This window comes from Papilio xuthus, unplaced genomic scaffold (assembly GCF_000836235.2).
Source record: "Papilio xuthus unplaced genomic scaffold, Pxut_1.1 DF825946.1, whole genome shotgun sequence".
In the NCBI taxonomy this organism is placed as follows: Eukaryota; Metazoa; Arthropoda; class Insecta; order Lepidoptera; family Papilionidae; genus Papilio; species Papilio xuthus.
The window spans coordinates 3,051,564-3,070,352 of NW_013532703.1; the positions used below are offsets into that span (position 1 = coordinate 3,051,564).

Consider the following 18,789-nt stretch of genomic DNA (forward strand, 5'->3'; position numbering starts at 1 on the left):
TGACAGCGGTGGGATTCGAACCCACGCCCTTTCGGACTGGTGCCTAAAACCAGCGCCTTAGACCACTCGGCCACGCTGCCCTTGATATCCAGCGTTATATTGCGGCTCCATTATTCCCGATTCAGTAAACTGCTCTCTCATCTACATAGGAACTGCAATGTTCCGTCAGGCGCATCAAATGATTATAAATGCGAATGTTTAGATAGATGGATGGTTGAATGTATGTTTGTTTCAAGGTATCTCCGGAACGGCTCAACGGATCTAGATGAAATTCAGTACAGATGTAGAGCATAGTCTGGCAGAACACACAGGCTTCTTAGTAAGTTTTTTTTAATTCCGCGCGGACGGATTCACGTGCGACAGCTAGTCTTAATTAATTGTCCAATTCAATAAACGACAAAAAGTACGTGATTAATTCTATTAATGTGCAAAATATTTGTGCAAATCAGCTAATATTATTACGTAATTGGCCTTGACCTTTCATTGTAATGTTGACCTGAACAGAAAATTGCTTACTTGCTTACTCGATATTTTTACATATAACTGACTCTTTGAATTTTATGATTTAATCTTATACCTTTAAATGAGCAATTCTTGTATATATATAGGGGGTTACGGGGGCGATAAATCGATCTAGCTAGGAATCATATTTAGAAAATGTCATTTTAATTGTGTTTTATCGATAATCAACTTAACTTTTTCTTTCGGTAAGATCGAAAAATATTATTCATATTTCATCATTTTATTAGTAATTCGTACTTAAATGTAATTTGCAAAAAACACAATTGAAAAAAAAAATACCGAGCAAAGCTCCCGTCATCCAGATTTTTATTATTTCACCATAGTAAATCAAGTTACATTTTGAGTACTAATTTATGATAAAAAAATCGATAACTCTATAGTTACTTAAGTACATGTATTTTATCTCTCTTAACATAATATGTTGCATAACATCTAGATTTTATTGATTACACACGTGCACATATTTAGTACATAATATAAAGATATAAAAATATATATTTAGAATATATTCGTTCTCTAAAGAAGATATACTATTTATTTAATATATATTTCAGTGTTATAATGCTGAAAATTATTTATATTATTGTCGCAGTTATAATGGTATATATCTTTGTCAATTAATTAACCGATTACCGTAGACTTTATTAATTAAAATATTTTAAGAGAATATTTTTTTTAATAATACGAATACAAATTGCATTCTTCAATTGAATTCCCGTAAATCTTACCAATATAAAAAAAAAACATTATCACTCCAATTGTAAATTTATATCTTTTTTAAGTCTAGATACTAGTTAGGTAATTGATGTTATAAGAATGTACTAAAAATTATCTTTGTTTCCAGATCGCTGCTATCAATATAGAGGGATTAATCTTACGTAATGTTAACAATCTCTCACCAAATAAACCATACAATAGACAATCAATAGCATCTCAAAACGCTCCGATGTATAATATTTTATCTGTACCAAAAAGAATGATATACTCTGGCGCGAACAGAATGGCGCGTAAAACGAATAATAATGATTCGTTGGCGAATAAATTGAGGTTATCCGCACTGCAGAACGTTTTAGCAGCGACTGACGCTTGTAAAGCGGGGAAGCAGATTAATCTTCGTAACATACGCTTACAATAATGACGAGCGATGTTTATTAGTAGTGATGATGTAAATTGTAAAGTAAATTTTAAGTATTTATTTATTTATGTATTTTTTATGAAAATAAACAAAGTTTTGTAACAATGTTATAGTTTTTATTCTTCATTTTGTGTCATTTTAACCACCTGAAATCGCTGATAAAGCGAAGTGACCGTTGCCAATAGACATACGCAATTGCATATGCGTTGTTTATCTTTAATCGACGGAGGAAAGGATGCAAAGAAAGAAAATATTTTCCCTTACTTTCCTATTTCCCCTTATAAGAAAAAGTGTGGGAAGGGAAAGAGGACTAAATTAGGCCACCTGGACGCACACTCATTAGATGAATCGCGGAATTGCTTCCACTTCACGCCTGTCTTCTGTGTGGTCGTGGTATTTCACCGGGCGAGCCGGGCAATTCGTGCAAAGATGTTAAAGCGGGCTCTACCACTGTTAAATATAAAACATATCCTGATCTCTGTCATTATCTTTGACAAACCAGAGATAACAATATGTTTTAAAATGGGATTTTGGTCTTATTAACCCACGATAAAAGAAATTTAAGTTATTAAACTACATAATTCTCATTCAACAGTAGCTAAGTATTAAACTAATAAGTTACGAGTTATAAACAGAAACTTAATAAATATCACTAAAATTGGATATCTAATTACAAACATCCAATCGCTAGCTTACAGAATATGTAGGAAATCAAATGACATCCAAACATTTGTACTTCTTTCTTTTTTTGAAGACGGTTAAAAAATTATCTCGACTGATGTCAGCTTGACTATTCTATCTGATACACTCAAAACAGCTGACTATACTAGCTCCTATATTTTTTAATTCATGAGAAGACATGACAAGGTTTTATTGGAAAACGGACTATGAGGTTGACTGATTCGATATGGATAAAACCCCAAAGAAAATGTTAGGCAATGTAGCACACACATATATCGGAAATATAACTATTTGGTTATCTATTTTTATGTCGTCTTATCAGCATTATCCAGTCGTTAATAGTTGAGACCAAACTGCTTTTATATTTAGACATTATTAGTTAGAATCACTTGGCGCGAATGACGTCCTTTCGTTACAAAGTCCAGTGTCAGAATGAATAGTGAGGGGACATAAACGTCGACATTTTAGTAAAGCTAGTGTTGCGTCAATACACTGCCACATTTTCAGATTTTCTTCTTAACAATACTAACAATGTATTAAAATCTAAATGCTACGCAGACATGCAGTTTCGGGTCTATTATATGTTTCAATGGCATTTATAAACCTCAGTGAGATATTGGTAAATATTTCTCGACTATTAAAATTACGAGTAATATATAAAAAAATAGTAAATCCTTCGTTTGTCTGTTTGTCCTTTTATCTTATAAAAAAACCGGTTCATGTCAAAAAATACAAAGTATGCAGCATATTTGAAACGGCAATAGTCCAATAGTTTAATGTACGGATTATAGATTTTACGGGTGTGGGTTCGAATCCCAACATTTCACTATTATCGTCAATTATTTCCTAACACAAACTTCGAGCGTATACGTCCTTAAAAGAAATATTACATTAAGAAAACCTGCATAACTTTAAGTAATTTATACTATCGATAATAAGATCAAGATAAACAACGTTTTAGATATTTTTTGTCTATAAAATGCTATTTTATTACAACTATGTATTATTAAATATATAGTTCTTGTACTTTTCAAACTACTTTTACACCAAACAAAAATGAAAATTTATACCAATGTGGTGGTAATATGTCTATTAATTCAGGTAATTTAAAAACACATTTTAGACCTTTAGATCAGTGGTTCCCAAACTTATTTTGCTCTACTGTCAACTTTGAGAATAAATATTTTTTAGCGCCCCCATATTTTCACATACTTTAAAACCATTATAACTTCAAATTAAATTAATTAATTATTGTGACCTATATATGTATATTAACGGAGAGTTCTAAACGAAACTTTTACTATAACCCGCAATTTGAGACCTGCAGCGCCCACAAGGGGGCGTTATCGCCCACTTTGAGAAAGACTGCTTTAGACAGTTTCCTATGATTACTAAATTTTAAAAAATGTTCTATTTTCAGATGGGATTAGCTCAGCTTACTACAATACCAATCGGAAGAAAATGTGGATGTATAAACATGGCTGTAAATCATCGAGAAATACCTTTAGTTGCAACAAATGGTTATCAAAATCTTCAACAAATTCCTAATCCTTTAGTCGGTAATATAAGACTGATATCTAATGGACTCAATAGACCAATAACCAATGCTTTATTAAATACAATTCAATTATCTAGTTTGCCAGTAACAAATAATGTACAATTAAATCCTACATCTGTACCTATTTGTCAAGAGAGAACTGTAGTTACTCCAAATATGCAGGCTATAAATTTAGGTAATGTTGGTAATATAGCTAATATTCCAAATGTTGGAAGCTTGGCTAATATCGCAAATGTTGGAAGCTTGGCTAATATGGCAAATGTTGGAAGTTTGGCCAATGTTGGCTATCAGTTTGTACCAAATACTGGCAATGTGAATGTACCAGTTCGTCTACGAAGAAATATTCAGAAGAATTTCGGTGGTCTTTGTAATTCGGCAATAACATATGATTCAACGCTTTTAGGACTGTACTAAATTATAGCTAGATAGTTAAATAATAATTTATTTATATTATTTATTCTATTTGTAATTTAAAATCGTAGATTTTTTTTAATTTCGGAAACTTTTAAATAAAGTAAACACTATTTATTCCAACAACTTTTATTTTCTCCTAAATTCTTAATAAATTTTTCTGTTTAATGGCATTAAAATAAAAATATTCACCATCAAATTAGTAATATAACTTTAAACTTAAGTATACTTTGTGCTTCAAAATGGTTCTATTAACTTATTTATCATTCCATTGTGTTCTTAAACAAAGAACATAAGAAAAACAACGTGATATAAACATATTTAGCGATAAAGAAAATATATAAAGGATAATATACAGTGGATTCCTGTCCTAGTTTATATTTTATTTTTTAATCACGATGACGGTTAAGTTTCTTTTAGTTTGTCTTTTATGTGCTTGTGTGAGTAAGTGTAAATCAAGTATTCCTATTATTTTAACCATATTCTTCCTTAAATCCCCAATTTCATAGAAAAATTCGCTAAAATAATTTCCTACATCCAATACTTCATTTGCAATAATTGTTTTTGTTCATTAATCTATCATAAAAGTCTAATTTAACCTTTTTTTTGGTTTCACTATTCGTCGCACGCGTCTCTGTCCGCGCGGAATTAAAAAAAAAATTGTAGCCTATTTGTTCTTCTAGACTGTGATCTACATTTATGCCAAATTTCATCGAGATTCGTTAAGCCGTGTTGGAGATACCTTCATACAAACATCCATTCATCTATCCATCCATCCAAACATTTGCATTTATAATATTAGTAAGATTAAGTTTTTCCATAAATTTATTTTTGATATTGACATTGCTCGCTTTGGCTACCTATTTATTTGAGGTTAACATCAGTAAGAATTTTTTATATAAAAAATACCTTTATTACAGTTATTGGAAATCACTTCAACGACGTTACTTGAGAGGGCAAAGAGAGTCTGTAAGCAAGCGGCACATAACTGGAAACTAATAAATTCACATTCAAATAAAAATAAGTTTACTAGAAATATGCCACTTCAAAGGAGAGTTATTCCAAAACCTTTGATGTATGGAGGACCACATTACCTGGACGTGAAATGTTACTTGAATATCAAAGAAAATTTGACTAAAGATGTAAGAAGTTGCTTTCAATAATAAGTTAATTTTATATTTACAATAAGGTTTAGTAAGGTCACTTTTTTCAGATCGAAGAAATACAAACTGAGACGAAAAATAATAAATTTAAACTTCTCCATAGAATCAATAAAACTGATGAAGTAACAGATTACGATTTGAACAGTGAAATAGAAATGATTCAGGAATGTGATGATTTTGATGAATTCTGTGATGTTTTTGATCTTTTTGATTTACCGATAAACACAGATGATAGCTTATATTATTGTGATGAGGAAACATTGATTTAATTTTAATAAATTCAAAATTATTCCAAAAAGTTTTGTTTAGATGATTTATTTTTTATTTAGTTTAATAACTGGTTGCAAAGAAAAAGAATTGCTGATAAATATAAATTATAACTTAATAATGCATTTTAAAATTAGCAATTGAAAATAGATAGATACTGAAGTAGAAAACACAAGTCAATTCTTTAAACGTTTTAGCAAAAAGTTTGTAAGTAACATTTTCTTTTTAATTTTCAAAAGAAGCATTCCAAATGAAATAAATTTTAAACTTAATAACAATAAGAAATATTTCTTAATATATTTATCTAATATATTTTTACACAAACAATGATAGAGCCAGGAATTATTTTTATTGGTACATTTCGATAGGAGTTTTAAGCCTATTGTTTTCAGTCACGTCTTTATATTGAAGGTATACAAGCTACGTTTTATAGTTTTGCTTCTTTTATTTATTTAACAAATATTGCAATAAATATACACTTATACGCGTAAGATTTTTACTTATTTAAAATGTATCGAGTCTATTTTCCAATTTCAAATAAAAATACGTATAGATACATCTACGTATCATTCATGTATTATAAATAAATTCACCGTATAAATTGTGTAAACAGACAGACAAACATAATGTTAGTTTATATAGGTTATCCTTCAAGGTTATAAGGATAAATGAAAATACGAGTATATAAATAAGTCATAAATAAATCGTGTAACATAATTGCAAACTTATGTGTGTAATGTACTAATTGTTGAAATGCGTTTAACAAGATTTTTGTGCGTTTTTGTGCAATTATTATTATTTAGGGTGAGTTTCTTACAACGTGAAATTTTATCTTTATTTAATTGTGTCTATTTTTTAAGGTCATATATACACATTTACTAAGGAAGTAGAATAATTAACTATGTTTTGATTTACTTATTATATTACTCTAAGAGAATATATTAATAATAAGAATCGAATGATATAAATAACTCTGGGTAAATTTTTATAATAGGTATAAAAAAAAATTACTCCTTGTTTTTTTTTTTAATTTTTTTTGGTTTAATTTTACAACTGCAATTATGACGATTACATAATACATTCAAATTTTAGCCATGTAATTTAATTTGGGTCTTAGGATGTATTCGGGATTTGTGAAGAAATAGAATTTATACCAGAAGGTGAGATTATTGTGACCGGGGACGATGTTATCTTCGACGGTGTCACTGAGGTGGAGGGAAATGTACCGATGAGTGGCAACGTGGTGTTTGAAGGACCTGTACGAGCTTCAGGAACTGTTACTATAGTTGGAACATGTAAGATTATATAATAGCATTATTTCTTTTTTATAATTTTTGTCAAAACTTTAATTTAACAGTGGTAGAGCCCGCTTTAACATCTTCGCACGAATTGTCCCGGCTCGCCAGGTGAAATATCACGACCACACAGAAGACAGGCGTGAAGTGGAAGCAATTCCGCGTTTCGTCTGATGAGTGTGCGTGTCGGAGGCCTAATTTAGTCCTCTTTCCCTTCCCACCCTTTTTCTTATAAGGAGAGGATGGGAAGTGGAAGTGGACTTTCCGGATGAGAGGATGGATGGAAATATTTTATTTCTGTGCATCCTCTCCTCCGTCGATTAAAGGTAGGCAACGCATATGCAATTGCGTATGTCTATGGGCAACGGTCGCTTCGCTATTTCAGCGATTTTAGGTGGCTGCTCGCTCGTTTGCCACCTCATGATATAAAAAAATATAGCATTCGAATTTGAATTTGAATTTGGAAAAAATTATGTTTTTTTTTAAACTTTGTGGTTAGAGTATCATCCTGCCAATGTTAAGTGTTGATCCCCTATTATAAAAGATCGAGGGGAGGTCGGGGAAAATAAAAATGTATGGAATCTCTTTCCTTTAAATGTTTTAAACATATTATGTAATAAATTGTCATATTCATAAAAACTGCTGCTGCAAATTTACGGGTTCGCTTTTCTTTACTAGATACCTTTCGGTTTGCACAAATCACTTTTTATTTTTCAGCACGACCAATGCTACCGGCTTTTGGGTTGGGACAAGCCGGTGGACCAATGGTGATGCCGAATTACTGCATACCATATCAATTATTACCAAATACTTGGTACGCACCGGATGATGTGATGGGATATGGGAATATTGAAGTATGTGGTGAAGATTTACCGGTGATTGGAGAAACATTACTTGAAGGTACGTTACCAATGGAAGGTAATGTTACCTTTGATGGTGAAGTGCCCGCTTACGGTAAAGTAACGATTGTGGCTAGATTCTAAAGAATACCTCGCCTGGTCTCTGTATTCTAAGACAATATGTACACTATCAGATTTTTGTATTAACAAATATATTTTTAATATTACGAAATAAAATTAGCTTTTTTATCTTCTCTTATTTTGAGTTTAAGTTGACTTACCAGTGTCTTTTGGACAATATTGTTTATTTTGACAAGGAATTAAATTAATACTTATTTGTTTTTTTAATATAATTAATTATTCAATATTAATTGACAAAAACATCAATATCAGAATAGAATAAAATCGGCTATTAATATCTCTTAAAATAAGAAATAGGAATAAATTTATGATAAATTTTTGTAGCTTTTTGCTGCGGAAATGACGGCTATGATCTAGAACCAGAGGATGTTGCTGTTGACAACGAATAGAATAACTTAATGCAAGAAATAATTAATAAATAGTTACACTTACATTACTGCTTATTAATTATTCACAAAATCAAGAATAAGTTTGTTATCGTCTATACTAGATTATGGATAAAACGAAGTACGGTCTTATTGCATAAGAAATTACTTTTAGGATGATAAAATTAATAACAAGCAGTGTTTTTAATAATTATAATCTAACCTAACCGAATTATCAAATATAAAAGTTACAAATTAGAATCGAATTTAAAATAAATCCGCGACCTAAATAAAAAACGGACTGTATTAACTGAAATTAAAATGCCACCAAATATTTATATTTTATATTTTCTGATCCCATATTTCAAAACAAATATTTTGACATGTTAAGATACTTATCACGTATTGGTAAAATTAATAAATTGACATAATAATTTGTCAATATTTATTCAATCATGTAATTCTTTATCAATATATTCATCAAACTTCATAAAAGATCACGTACCAGCATTTCTTATTTTAATGATAAAAGTACATAAAAGATAAAAGATAAACATTCTATATAAGTAAAGAATCATTTTAAAGCACATACTCATTTATCGTTTATCGTCACTATCAAGATGAAGCACATATTTTGTTTATTATTCTTCACATTAGTGAATGTAAGTTAAATTCATTATAAAATCTAATCTAGTCATACTAAGTAAATTAATTAGGAAAAAGTGGATTTATACTAAGACTATAAATTTGTAGAATTGCAAAACCCACTTCAAGAGTCTCAAATTTATTAATTCATAAAAATTCTTTAACATTTCTATCATTTTATCTTATCCTTTACAGGTTATCTCAACGCAAATGGTCCCTTATCCAATGACTGGTGGCAGTGGAATAGGAGCAGGTTCATCTCTTCCAACCCTTATAGGCAGTGGACCTATGGCAGGCCTTGGTATACAATCATCTAATAGTCCAACAACTGGATATGCCTATACTCCTAATATGGCTGGCAGCTATATGTCAAATCCAAATTTAGCCAATGCAGTCAATGCAAATACAAACTTAGCTAACATGGAACTTGCAGCTGGAATAGCTGCTCAAGCAAATTCACCAGCAAACACAGCTAATGTTAATGCTGTAAAAACAGCTAATGCTCTTCTGGCCGCTGAAAGCGCAGCTATAAACGATGCTTTAACGAATCTTGAAGAAGCAAAACAATTGAGTAATTTATCACCTGTTTTAAATGGTAATATGGCTACATTTTATTTAGGTAATAGCGGTAATGGATTTACTGTTACTAGTGGTTCTCCTGGCACCCAAGGTATTGGTGTTCAAGTGTTGGCCGATGCGTTGGAAGTTGGTGGAACAGTTGTTGTTAATGGTAAAATACCCATTTACGGAATGGTTGGTATTAATGGTAATATACCAACAGATGGCATGGCATCAGTTAGCTACAGTTGTGCAAATCCTAGTACATTATTATAATTCAAAATGTAGCTACTAAAATTGTATTTATTTATTTATTAGCTTTAGAATAATTTAAATGTTTAATATTTAACCGTGTGTTTCGATGTTGAATAAATGATTTTGAAATTGAAATACAGATATTCATATTTCTTTTCATCCTATTAATACCATTTACGATAAATAAACCAGTTCTTCACCACGATCCTACTTGATGTTAAGTTTTGATATAGGCTACAGATCTTAGTCGTAGCTTTGAGATGTAAAGAAGATAGATTGGTTATTAAAATAAGTGTTCGGATATCGTAAAAACCGAATATCTTCTTCACGTCTTCTTAAGATAATAATGACTATCGCTTGTGTACATTAATTGTTAAAGCTGCTACGTACTTTTTTAATAAAGTAATTTATCTTCAATACCTTAATTATGTACATCGTCTTATTCCTGAAAACTTCGAGTCTAAGTAAATTGGGTAAACTCGATACATTAAAGGCGAAGTTTGAGCACAAAACTAACTGCTAAAGTGATCGATCGATACATCTAATATTTGACTGTTATAAACTCTCTCGATTAATAAATGTTATTTGTAGATCCGAGCAATATAATTTATTTTACGTTACATTTTTGATGTTTTTTTTATTATCTTAATGAAAGAATTAGAATTGGACTTTTTGAAATACGCATTATAAGGGTTAACGTCGACTCATCAAATCCTCGCCGCCTCGGCACCAGCCCCCCTTAAAATAACGTCACTGATGGAGCGGGATAAAGATATAAATTTCTTAGCAAAACCATGTCATTCTATTTTGCACGTGTTTATGGCGCACGTTCCGCGAGGAGGAAGCAAGGCGTTAACTCGACATCAACTCGACCACCCGTGCAAACGAGAATGATGTATCGCAATTTTATATCATTATCCCGTGAGTGAACAGCGTAGCGAGGCTGTGCCATGTGAACGCAGACTGGAGCAGCGAGCGTTAACCTTAAACACGGCATTTGCGGCACTTTTAACTTTTCATGTCAGTGATATTCCAAATGGAATAGGTTAAGTATGTATATCTTTTGCTTGTACAGTCAGGTAGGGTAATTTTCATTTTAGCCGGAATATTGTGTTTGCAGTGTTTGTAAAAATCAAAATAATTATTTTTCTAATAAATAATATTTTATTTGAATGTACAGTAAAGTTATAAACATAATTTTCAGTGTTGTTTATTTTTAAGAGGCTGTATATTTCGTAAATTTGATGAATTGAGGTAGAGCTTTGTTCCAGTTTAATTTTTTTATGTTAGAATAAATCATGTAAATCAAAAAATACCATCTATCGGGCACTTTACATAAATGTCGTCAAAAATAAATTTAAAAGTCCTCCATATTACAAATACATTAAAAATCAACAACCTCTCAAAATAACAACATTTTAACAAAAAATTACTTAATAAATAGTTGGGTTCGAACATCCACAGTTACTTGCTAGCGTGACTGTACCTCCTGCCGGTACAGTTCCTTCGAAAGTGACATATCCTATTACAGGAACATTTCCCGTAACACCTGTAGATCCACCGACTGGTAATTCACCAAGTACAGTCACATCACCGTATCCCATTGGTGAAACGCCAGACATTGGTACACCACCAAGAGAGAATCCTTCCAAACCTGTCACTCCTGCAGTAATTGCATTTGCTGTATTAATAGCAGCTGTTCCAGGAACAATAGTTTCGCTTGGTATTGTAGCATACATTGGAGCATTTGTTATAGGACTAGCCATTGATAAAGTAGATATTCCATTTATAGGATTGGATGCTATTGTGTTTGCGATCGGTGTGTTAGTTAGTCCATAACCATTATTCATGTTGGTATAATACGGAGAATTAGCAATGACTTGGCATAGAGATATCTGAAAAGAGTTAATTCGTTTGTTACTTATTTAAATATATCTAAAAAGTATAAGTATAGTATATATACATATTTAGCACTTTAGTTGACTATTGTTGAATATTGCAATAATTTTTTTTGAGTTTTTTTAGGAATAAAGATGATTTTTTTTTAATGTTTTTAGTATAAATGAAGAAAGACATATTCTTACCTGAATTATAGAAGCCAGAAAACAAATGAACACAACTTTTGTCATTATAGTAAAATTAATTATTGATAAAATAATTTATTAATTCAAAGGAATCACGAATGAAAGTGATCGTATGAAGCATGTTAAATGTTTTATATCTAGCAGATTTAATGTATTGCATAATATTGCAGACCCTACGTGATATGAAGTAAGAAAATATAAATTGTTGAAGTAACTGTAGATTGTAACGTAATATTTTGAAATCTTTAAGATTTATCATTAATCAAAGATAACAATATCAGTCTTTATTTTTGTTGTCGTCAATGACAGGCCCTGAGGGCTAGGGCATACTCAAATTAGGGCGAGCGGCATAGACCTAGCTATGGCGTAGTGCGGGTCTATTGACTTCATACATATCTTCGAATTTCTTTGCAAATATGGTCAGGTTGTATCACGATGTTTTCCTTCATTCTAAGAACGTCGGATGTGCAATTCGAAAATTGAAAAACACATTGGTACATGGCGGGTTCAAAGATATAATAGTAATATTTTAAGAAAATTAAATTACAAGAATAAGTTATTATAAAAAGTTTTTATTTCATCATTTCTTTTTAAATACGACATCCACAACCACGAGCACCAACACGTCTTGCGTTCCCAATTGTGGCAACCTCCTCCACAATTCCTACATTACCATTACCACATCCATAAGCAACAGTACCTCTTCCCGCAGTTGGTAATTCACCTTCAAGACCAACAGTTCCCACAAATGGTAGTATTCCTTCCACAGCTAATGTACCTTCGAACCTATTCTCTGACAATACTGATAATCCAGTTGGTGGTATAGGAGAACCAGTTGTCACGATGAAGTCTCCACCGTAAGAACTTGGCACTTCTTCCGCTATAAGCAAGTCAGGACAGGGACTGCATGGAATAGCAGAAATTGCCTAATAATTAAAAATAATTATTGGAGATGATGTGATGACTTGATATTTATATTTGACTGAATGTCTAAGGAACTTAAGTAAACTACTAAGAAGTATGTACAACTAGCGCCATCTATTATAAAAAAAAAGAATGTTACTTAATGAAGATTAGCTATGCTTTAACCTTGAACATCTCGAAATAATAATCCATATGTTCAAGGTTCGATCAAGGTCAAATGTATGGAAGCAAAAAATAAATATTAATTTACCTCGATAATGAGAACAACTTGAAGAATAACCAACGGGAGTCCTTTGATTGCCATTTTTGTTTGAGAATCGAATTTAGAATGATCCTGGAAACGAATGACGAAGCTTTTATACGAAGCAGATTTATTAAAAATTAGAAAAAAACCTTAAATATCAACTGGATAAGAAAACAATACAAGTACAGACGTAAACACAACAAATGTATACGTGACATGGCACATTCTTTTGTTATCTGTACAACCACGTGGTTAAAGGCCTAACTATAATTGACGTATGCATAAGAATTCAAGGATGTATCAGATTTTTTTTCTAACAAATATTATTTTAGATTTGAGAAAGGTGCATAATATTTTTGAATGTTCCTTTTTATTAAGGTCTGTAAGTATTCTTAGGATTTACAAATCATGTTATAATAGTCTTGTAGTCTATTAAAATTCATACTATTATATTATCTGCCAATTACCTCTATTCCTTTGTTTAAAGTGATAAATTAATTTGAAGTAGCATGGTCGATCTATGCAACTATTATTTTCAATCCCTTGCTCTCTTCCAACTTCGACACAAGACGGCTGCATTTGAATAATTGAACTTGGAGTGTTCTCTTATACTTGATATTTCTGGACTTCCTTGTTATTAAAACAATGAAATTTATCAATTCAAAAAATTCAAATATATTTCAAAATTAACCTTGACTTAAAAATATGAATGTCACGTCTTTCAACATAGTATGATTGTGAAATACAAGTGTAATGCTATTCATTATTAGGGCTTGCTATGGTTCCGCAATTTAAAAAAGAATCATTGCCTTATATAATATTTAAATATAATTTTATTTATCATCAATCTACCATCACTTAATATATCATTCAATTTGGAATTAAAATATAATAAGTTAAGACATTTATGCGAATAGAGCTACAACATTGCTACGAGTATGCTACGAGATGTGCTACGAGATATACTACGAATTGAGCTACGAAACTGCAAATGATACTGAGTTACTTATCCCCCATAGTTTTCGTAACATTTAAACTTTTCCTTAATAATTTAAATGATAACTAGATAAAACTGTAAAGACCTAAATATATATAAGACTTGTGAACTATAAGGAGAAATAAAAAATAATGTAATAGTACAAAATCTTAAAATGAATATTCCCCTTGTATTTATTATTTCTAATATCCTATTCCTGTATTATTTTCAGTTTGACCATATTAATCTATGTTACAAGTTACTTTGAAAATCGAAAACAATGTCATAATTTAAATATAATTATAACTTTATAAAATAACCAAAAGAAAAGATAAAAATAAATTGAATGAACTGTAATAAGGTTATTGATTTATTAAGGGTCCCTAAACAATAGGCTGTTAAGATAATAAAAGTTTGTACTGACAATAAGAAGTATAAATAGCGGAAGCTGCGAACTGAAAATTAATCGGAAAAGTCTTCGTGAGGTTAATAAACATGTCTACATTCACTTTTGTATTTATCTGCATTCAAGTTCTCTTGGTTCAGGTACTTTTTGTTGTTTTAATATTATTTTAGTAATATTGTATTAATATTAAAATTTAAGAATTGTCTTTTTAATACCAATCGAAATATTAGAACTGCAATTTTAATTTTTTCATTTATTCGCCTTATAACATACAAAATAATTTTATACGTAATGTTTTTTTTTTCAAACTAAGATCTATGCTTGTGCTAGGACATGGTTTACGTCGAATGGCGGAATTCGAACTTCCGACCCCGTAATCGGAAAACCGTACCCTTAACTATTCGGCTATTGACGGCTTTTGGTTTAGTTCTCTTTGTTTCCCTTAGTGCGATTTTTTTGTGTTGCTGAATTCTTACTAGGCTAAGTACTTCTTTATGTTGATCTTCTTAAGTTCAAATACAATTTTAAATTAATGACATTTTATGTAATTTCAGAATGCATACAGCGCTTGTCTTGGCGCTGCACCTGTACTAGAACGTGGTTGTGGCCGTGGAGCTGGTCTTGGTCTGGGATATGGCGGTCTTGGGTACGGTGGTCTTGGGTACGCTGGCCTCGGGTACGGTGGTCTCGGATACGCTGGTCTTGGGTACGGCGGTCTCGGATATGGCGGTCTTGGTTGTGGTGAGGCGTATGGTGGAGAGGGTGTAGGTAATGTAGGTGTGGCTGGTGAAATGATGGTCGCAGGTACCACCGAGGTCGCTGGTCAAGTACCGATCATGGGTGCTGTAGAGTTCGGTGGTCGTGTGCCAGCAGGCGGCACTGTTACTATTACAGGAAGATGTGCCGGTGGTTGCGGATGCGGTGGTTACCGTTATTGATTCAAATATTGGCCATTTTTATAAAGTGTATCATTTGGTTTGAAATATTTGTACTATTTGTTTGTATTTTTTCTTCCATATGTATTTTTCCTAATAAATATTTTGAAGTGCGAGATTGAACTTTATTTTGTATCCTGCACGAATCATATTTGTTTTTTAGTTCTGAATTCAAAGGACGACTTGATGACTATTAGAAGTTACGCTGCTTTCGTAATTTTTTTGTGTTAATAATTATATAGAAGCTAGCTAAAACCTCTGAAACTCTCAATTTGTCCCAAGTTTTTATAAAAAATATTAAAATATCATCAACGCCATTATTTGTTTCTCTGTTGTTCTTCAACCTTAATAAATTCTATCTTCGATTTGATTTGATTTTATCATGTTATTTATCAAAATTTGCATTTCAGGATAATACAAAATCTGCTTTTCTATTAAAATTTGTTATTGTTCAATGAAAAACAAGAAAAAAATACACCAAATAAATTGAGAATTTTATAATTATTTAAAGTAAAACTATCAATAGATTCCGCAACCACATCCACCGAAGGCACGTCCAGCGATAGCGGGACCGTAGCCGATTCCGGCAGCGAGGCCGGGTCCGTAGCCCAAACCAGCGGCAGCGGGGTAGCCCCAAGCAGGACCAGCGATGTCTTCGCTCACCATGCCTACGGCACCGTTGCCGCAGCCGAAGGAGACGGCACCAGCACCAGCGGTAGGTAGAGCACCCTCCAGACCGACGGTACCCAGGAAAGGAAGCTCACCGCCGACAGCTAGGATGCCTCCGATCTCGTTCTCAGAGAGAACGGACAAACCGACAGGTGGGATGGGGGAAGCACTGGAGGTGGGGAATCCACCGCCGCTGGAAGTTGGGACGGCGGCCAGACCGCATCCGCATCCGGCTCCGTAACCAGCCCAGGGAGCGGCACCGAAGGGAGCTGCGGCCATCAAAGGAGCTTCGTAACCCAAACCAGCGCCGCAGTATGCAGAGATAGTCTAAATCAATGAAAGTACATAAATTAGGTTTTATTTTGTTAACATTAAAAAATGGTATAATTTATTATAATTATTCTGGTTTACTCACCTGGACCAAGAGAGCTTGGGCGCAGAAAAGGACGATAGTTTTGGCAGACATGTTTATTGTGTTTATGAGAAACAAGTGTAAACATCAATGACATCGTATGGTATTTATAGTGCTGTAGGTTATGTGTAAGCACAACTATTGAAATTATGAACATTGTGAAAACCCTTGTAATGCTTGTTTTTTTTATAATCGTGTACGTGTTTAACGTTTTTTATTATAAAAATTGACACTGACAATGGATCACTGCCTCACGTTTTCTTATGTATTTATGTCGCAATTATTTCATTTAGTAAGAGAATTGTAAAATACCTATCTGTGCATCCAATAAAATATTAGACGATTACAAAGAATTTGGTGCATGTTCATATTAAAATGGTGGCAGCCAAATTTCGAACATATGGTGTAGTATGAGAGTTGTACCAGTCCAATGATAGACAAAGACCTTTCCTAATTCCTTCCATAGTATTTTGTTAACCGTGGGTGTTTGAGATCAAAATCTTCGTTTAAAACATTTTGTTATCTCTATTTTATGATAGAAAGTCACGGTTAAGGATTTATTTATAAATTAAAAAAAATATATATTGAAAAAGATTAATTCTTAATTACTCTTAACCATCGTTAGCTTTTGTACTTGGTAATCCAATAATATTGAAAATTGAACGTAATAATATAATTAACAACTTGACAAACCAAAGAAATATAAATATCAATAAAGGGAAACAACTCCGTTAAGTTTATTAGTTCATTAAGGGTAATATAAACAATAGATAAAAATAGATTGTATTGAATAAAATAATTATAAATAGAGCAAGCTGTGAACTGAATATTACAGGTAAATCGGTAATGTCTTCCTAAAACAGTTCTCCTTTTACTTTTGCTTTCGTCTGCATTCAAATATTTTTGGTTCAGGTAATTTTTTTGGTACCAGTATTAGACTTGTAGTAGACTAATATACTAATGCATGTTATGTAATATATTTCTATGTACTGTTTTTTTTATTGATTAAGTGGGCACAGATTATTACAATGTGTATTTTAATTTACAGAATGCTTATAGCGCTTGTCTTGGTGCTGCACCTATACTAGAACGTGATTGTGGCTGTGGGGCTGGTCTGGGGTATGGCGGTCTTGGATACCGTGTCTTTGGATACGGTGGTCTCAGATATGACAGTCTTGGTTGTGGTGAGGCGTATGGTGGTGAGGGTTTAGGTAATGTAGGTGTGGCTGGTGAAATGATGGTCGCAGGTACCACCGAGGTCGCTGGTCAAGTACCAATCAGGTGCTGTTGAGCTCGGTGATCGTGTGCCAGCAGGCGGCACTGTTACCATCACAGGAAGATGTGCCGGTGGTTGCGGATGCGGTGGTTACCGTCATTGATTTAATCCACCACCAAAAACCACCTATTAAACTAAATTTACTGTTTGTTTTGAAACTTTTAGAAAACTTTTATAAAATTTCATTCATATGTATTGTTTTCGAAATAAATATATTGAATTCTAAGATTATTGTCTTATTCTGGATCCTGAAGGAAGTATACATATTTTTTTTTTCGTGATTTTAATATCAGTGTCAAAATCAATATCAATCAATAACGAAAAAAAAATTAGAATCCAAACTGTAATTTACAACATAAACCTTAATAGAGGACAAAATATTAAAATAAACATTAAAAATTATGTTAACTCTTAGTACAACCTACTGGGTGACATATTTGGACTTAGAAGTCCTTCTGTGACCAATGCAATATTGCCATCACGAACCGTAGCCAACTTCGTTTGTCCTAAATCAAGCAGTAATTCTTAAATATTAACTGTACCCAGGCAAGGTAGCTGTCCACTTACAGCCATGGGCCCTACCATCACCAGTTTATATAATATAAAAGTGAAACGTTTCTCCCTTATGTTTAACTGTCATGCTGGAGTAAATACCAAAATCGCAGCTTTGGCACCCCTAGTATTAAAAGTGTAATTATTTGTTTATACTTCTTCACTTAAAAAAATCATGTCTTTGATCAGACTGTTACCCCAAATATGCACAGTAGGACGAATAATAGTTCAATAAAAGAGCAGAAAATTACTTGCAAATTATATAATTACATTTTGAAAACCTATTAGTGAAATTATCAATAAATTCCGCAACCACATCCACCGAAGGCTCGTCCAGCAATAGCGGGGCCGTAGCCGATTCCGGCAGCAAAACCTGGTCCGTAGCCCAAACCAGCGGCGGCGGGGTAGCCCCAAGCGGGACCAGCGATATCTTCGCTCACCATGGCCACGGCACCGTCGCCGCAGCCGTAGGAGAC

The 18,789-nt window shown here is 32.5% G+C and overlaps 3 protein-coding genes and 1 non-coding gene across 4 annotated transcripts; 2 read left to right on the forward strand and 2 right to left on the reverse strand.

The window, feature by feature from the left end:
* TRNAL-UAG (transfer RNA leucine (anticodon UAG)) lies at window positions 1–80 on the reverse strand. The gene has a single exon. It is a non-coding gene; the product is annotated as a tRNA-Leu (tRNA).
* Window positions 81–8,983: 8,903 nt separating this feature from the next.
* LOC106123807 (uncharacterized) lies at window positions 8,984–9,856 on the forward strand. Its single transcript, XM_013320214.1, has 2 exons — window positions 8,984–9,039; window positions 9,218–9,856. The coding sequence occupies exons 1-2, from the start codon at window positions 8,998–9,000 to the stop codon at window positions 9,854–9,856; spliced, it is 681 nt and encodes a 226-aa protein (XP_013175668.1). The 5' UTR covers window positions 8,984–8,997.
* A 1,412-nt stretch (window positions 9,857–11,268) lies between these two features.
* LOC106123808 (chorion class CA protein ERA.2) lies at window positions 11,269–11,685 on the reverse strand. Its single transcript, XM_013320215.1, has one exon. The coding sequence runs from the start codon at window positions 11,683–11,685 to the stop codon at window positions 11,269–11,271; it is 417 nt and encodes a 138-aa protein (XP_013175669.1).
* Window positions 11,686–14,558: 2,873 nt separating this feature from the next.
* Window positions 14,559–15,407, forward strand: LOC106123810 (chorion class A protein PC292-like). The gene is made up of 2 exons (XM_013320217.1): window positions 14,559–14,609; window positions 15,024–15,407. Exons 1-2 carry the CDS (start codon window positions 14,559–14,561, stop codon window positions 15,405–15,407), a joined length of 435 nt encoding a protein of 144 aa, XP_013175671.1.
* Window positions 15,408–18,789: the final 3,382 nt, after the last annotated feature.

Coding starts and splice junctions, on each gene's coding strand:
- LOC106123807 (XM_013320214.1), top strand. CDS start 8,998: ATGAAGCACATATTTTGTTTATTATTCTTCACATTAGTGAAT. Junction 9,040..9,217: donor TATTCTTCACATTAGTGAAT/GTAAGTTAAATT, acceptor TATCCTTTACAG/GTTATCTCAACGCAAATGGT.
- LOC106123808 (XM_013320215.1), bottom strand. CDS start 11,685: ATGAATAATGGTTATGGACTAACTAACACACCGATCGCAAACACAATA.
- LOC106123810 (XM_013320217.1), top strand. CDS start 14,559: ATGTCTACATTCACTTTTGTATTTATCTGCATTCAAGTTCTCTTGGTT. Junction 14,610..15,023: donor TTCAAGTTCTCTTGGTTCAG/GTACTTTTTGTT, acceptor ATGTAATTTCAG/AATGCATACAGCGCTTGTCT.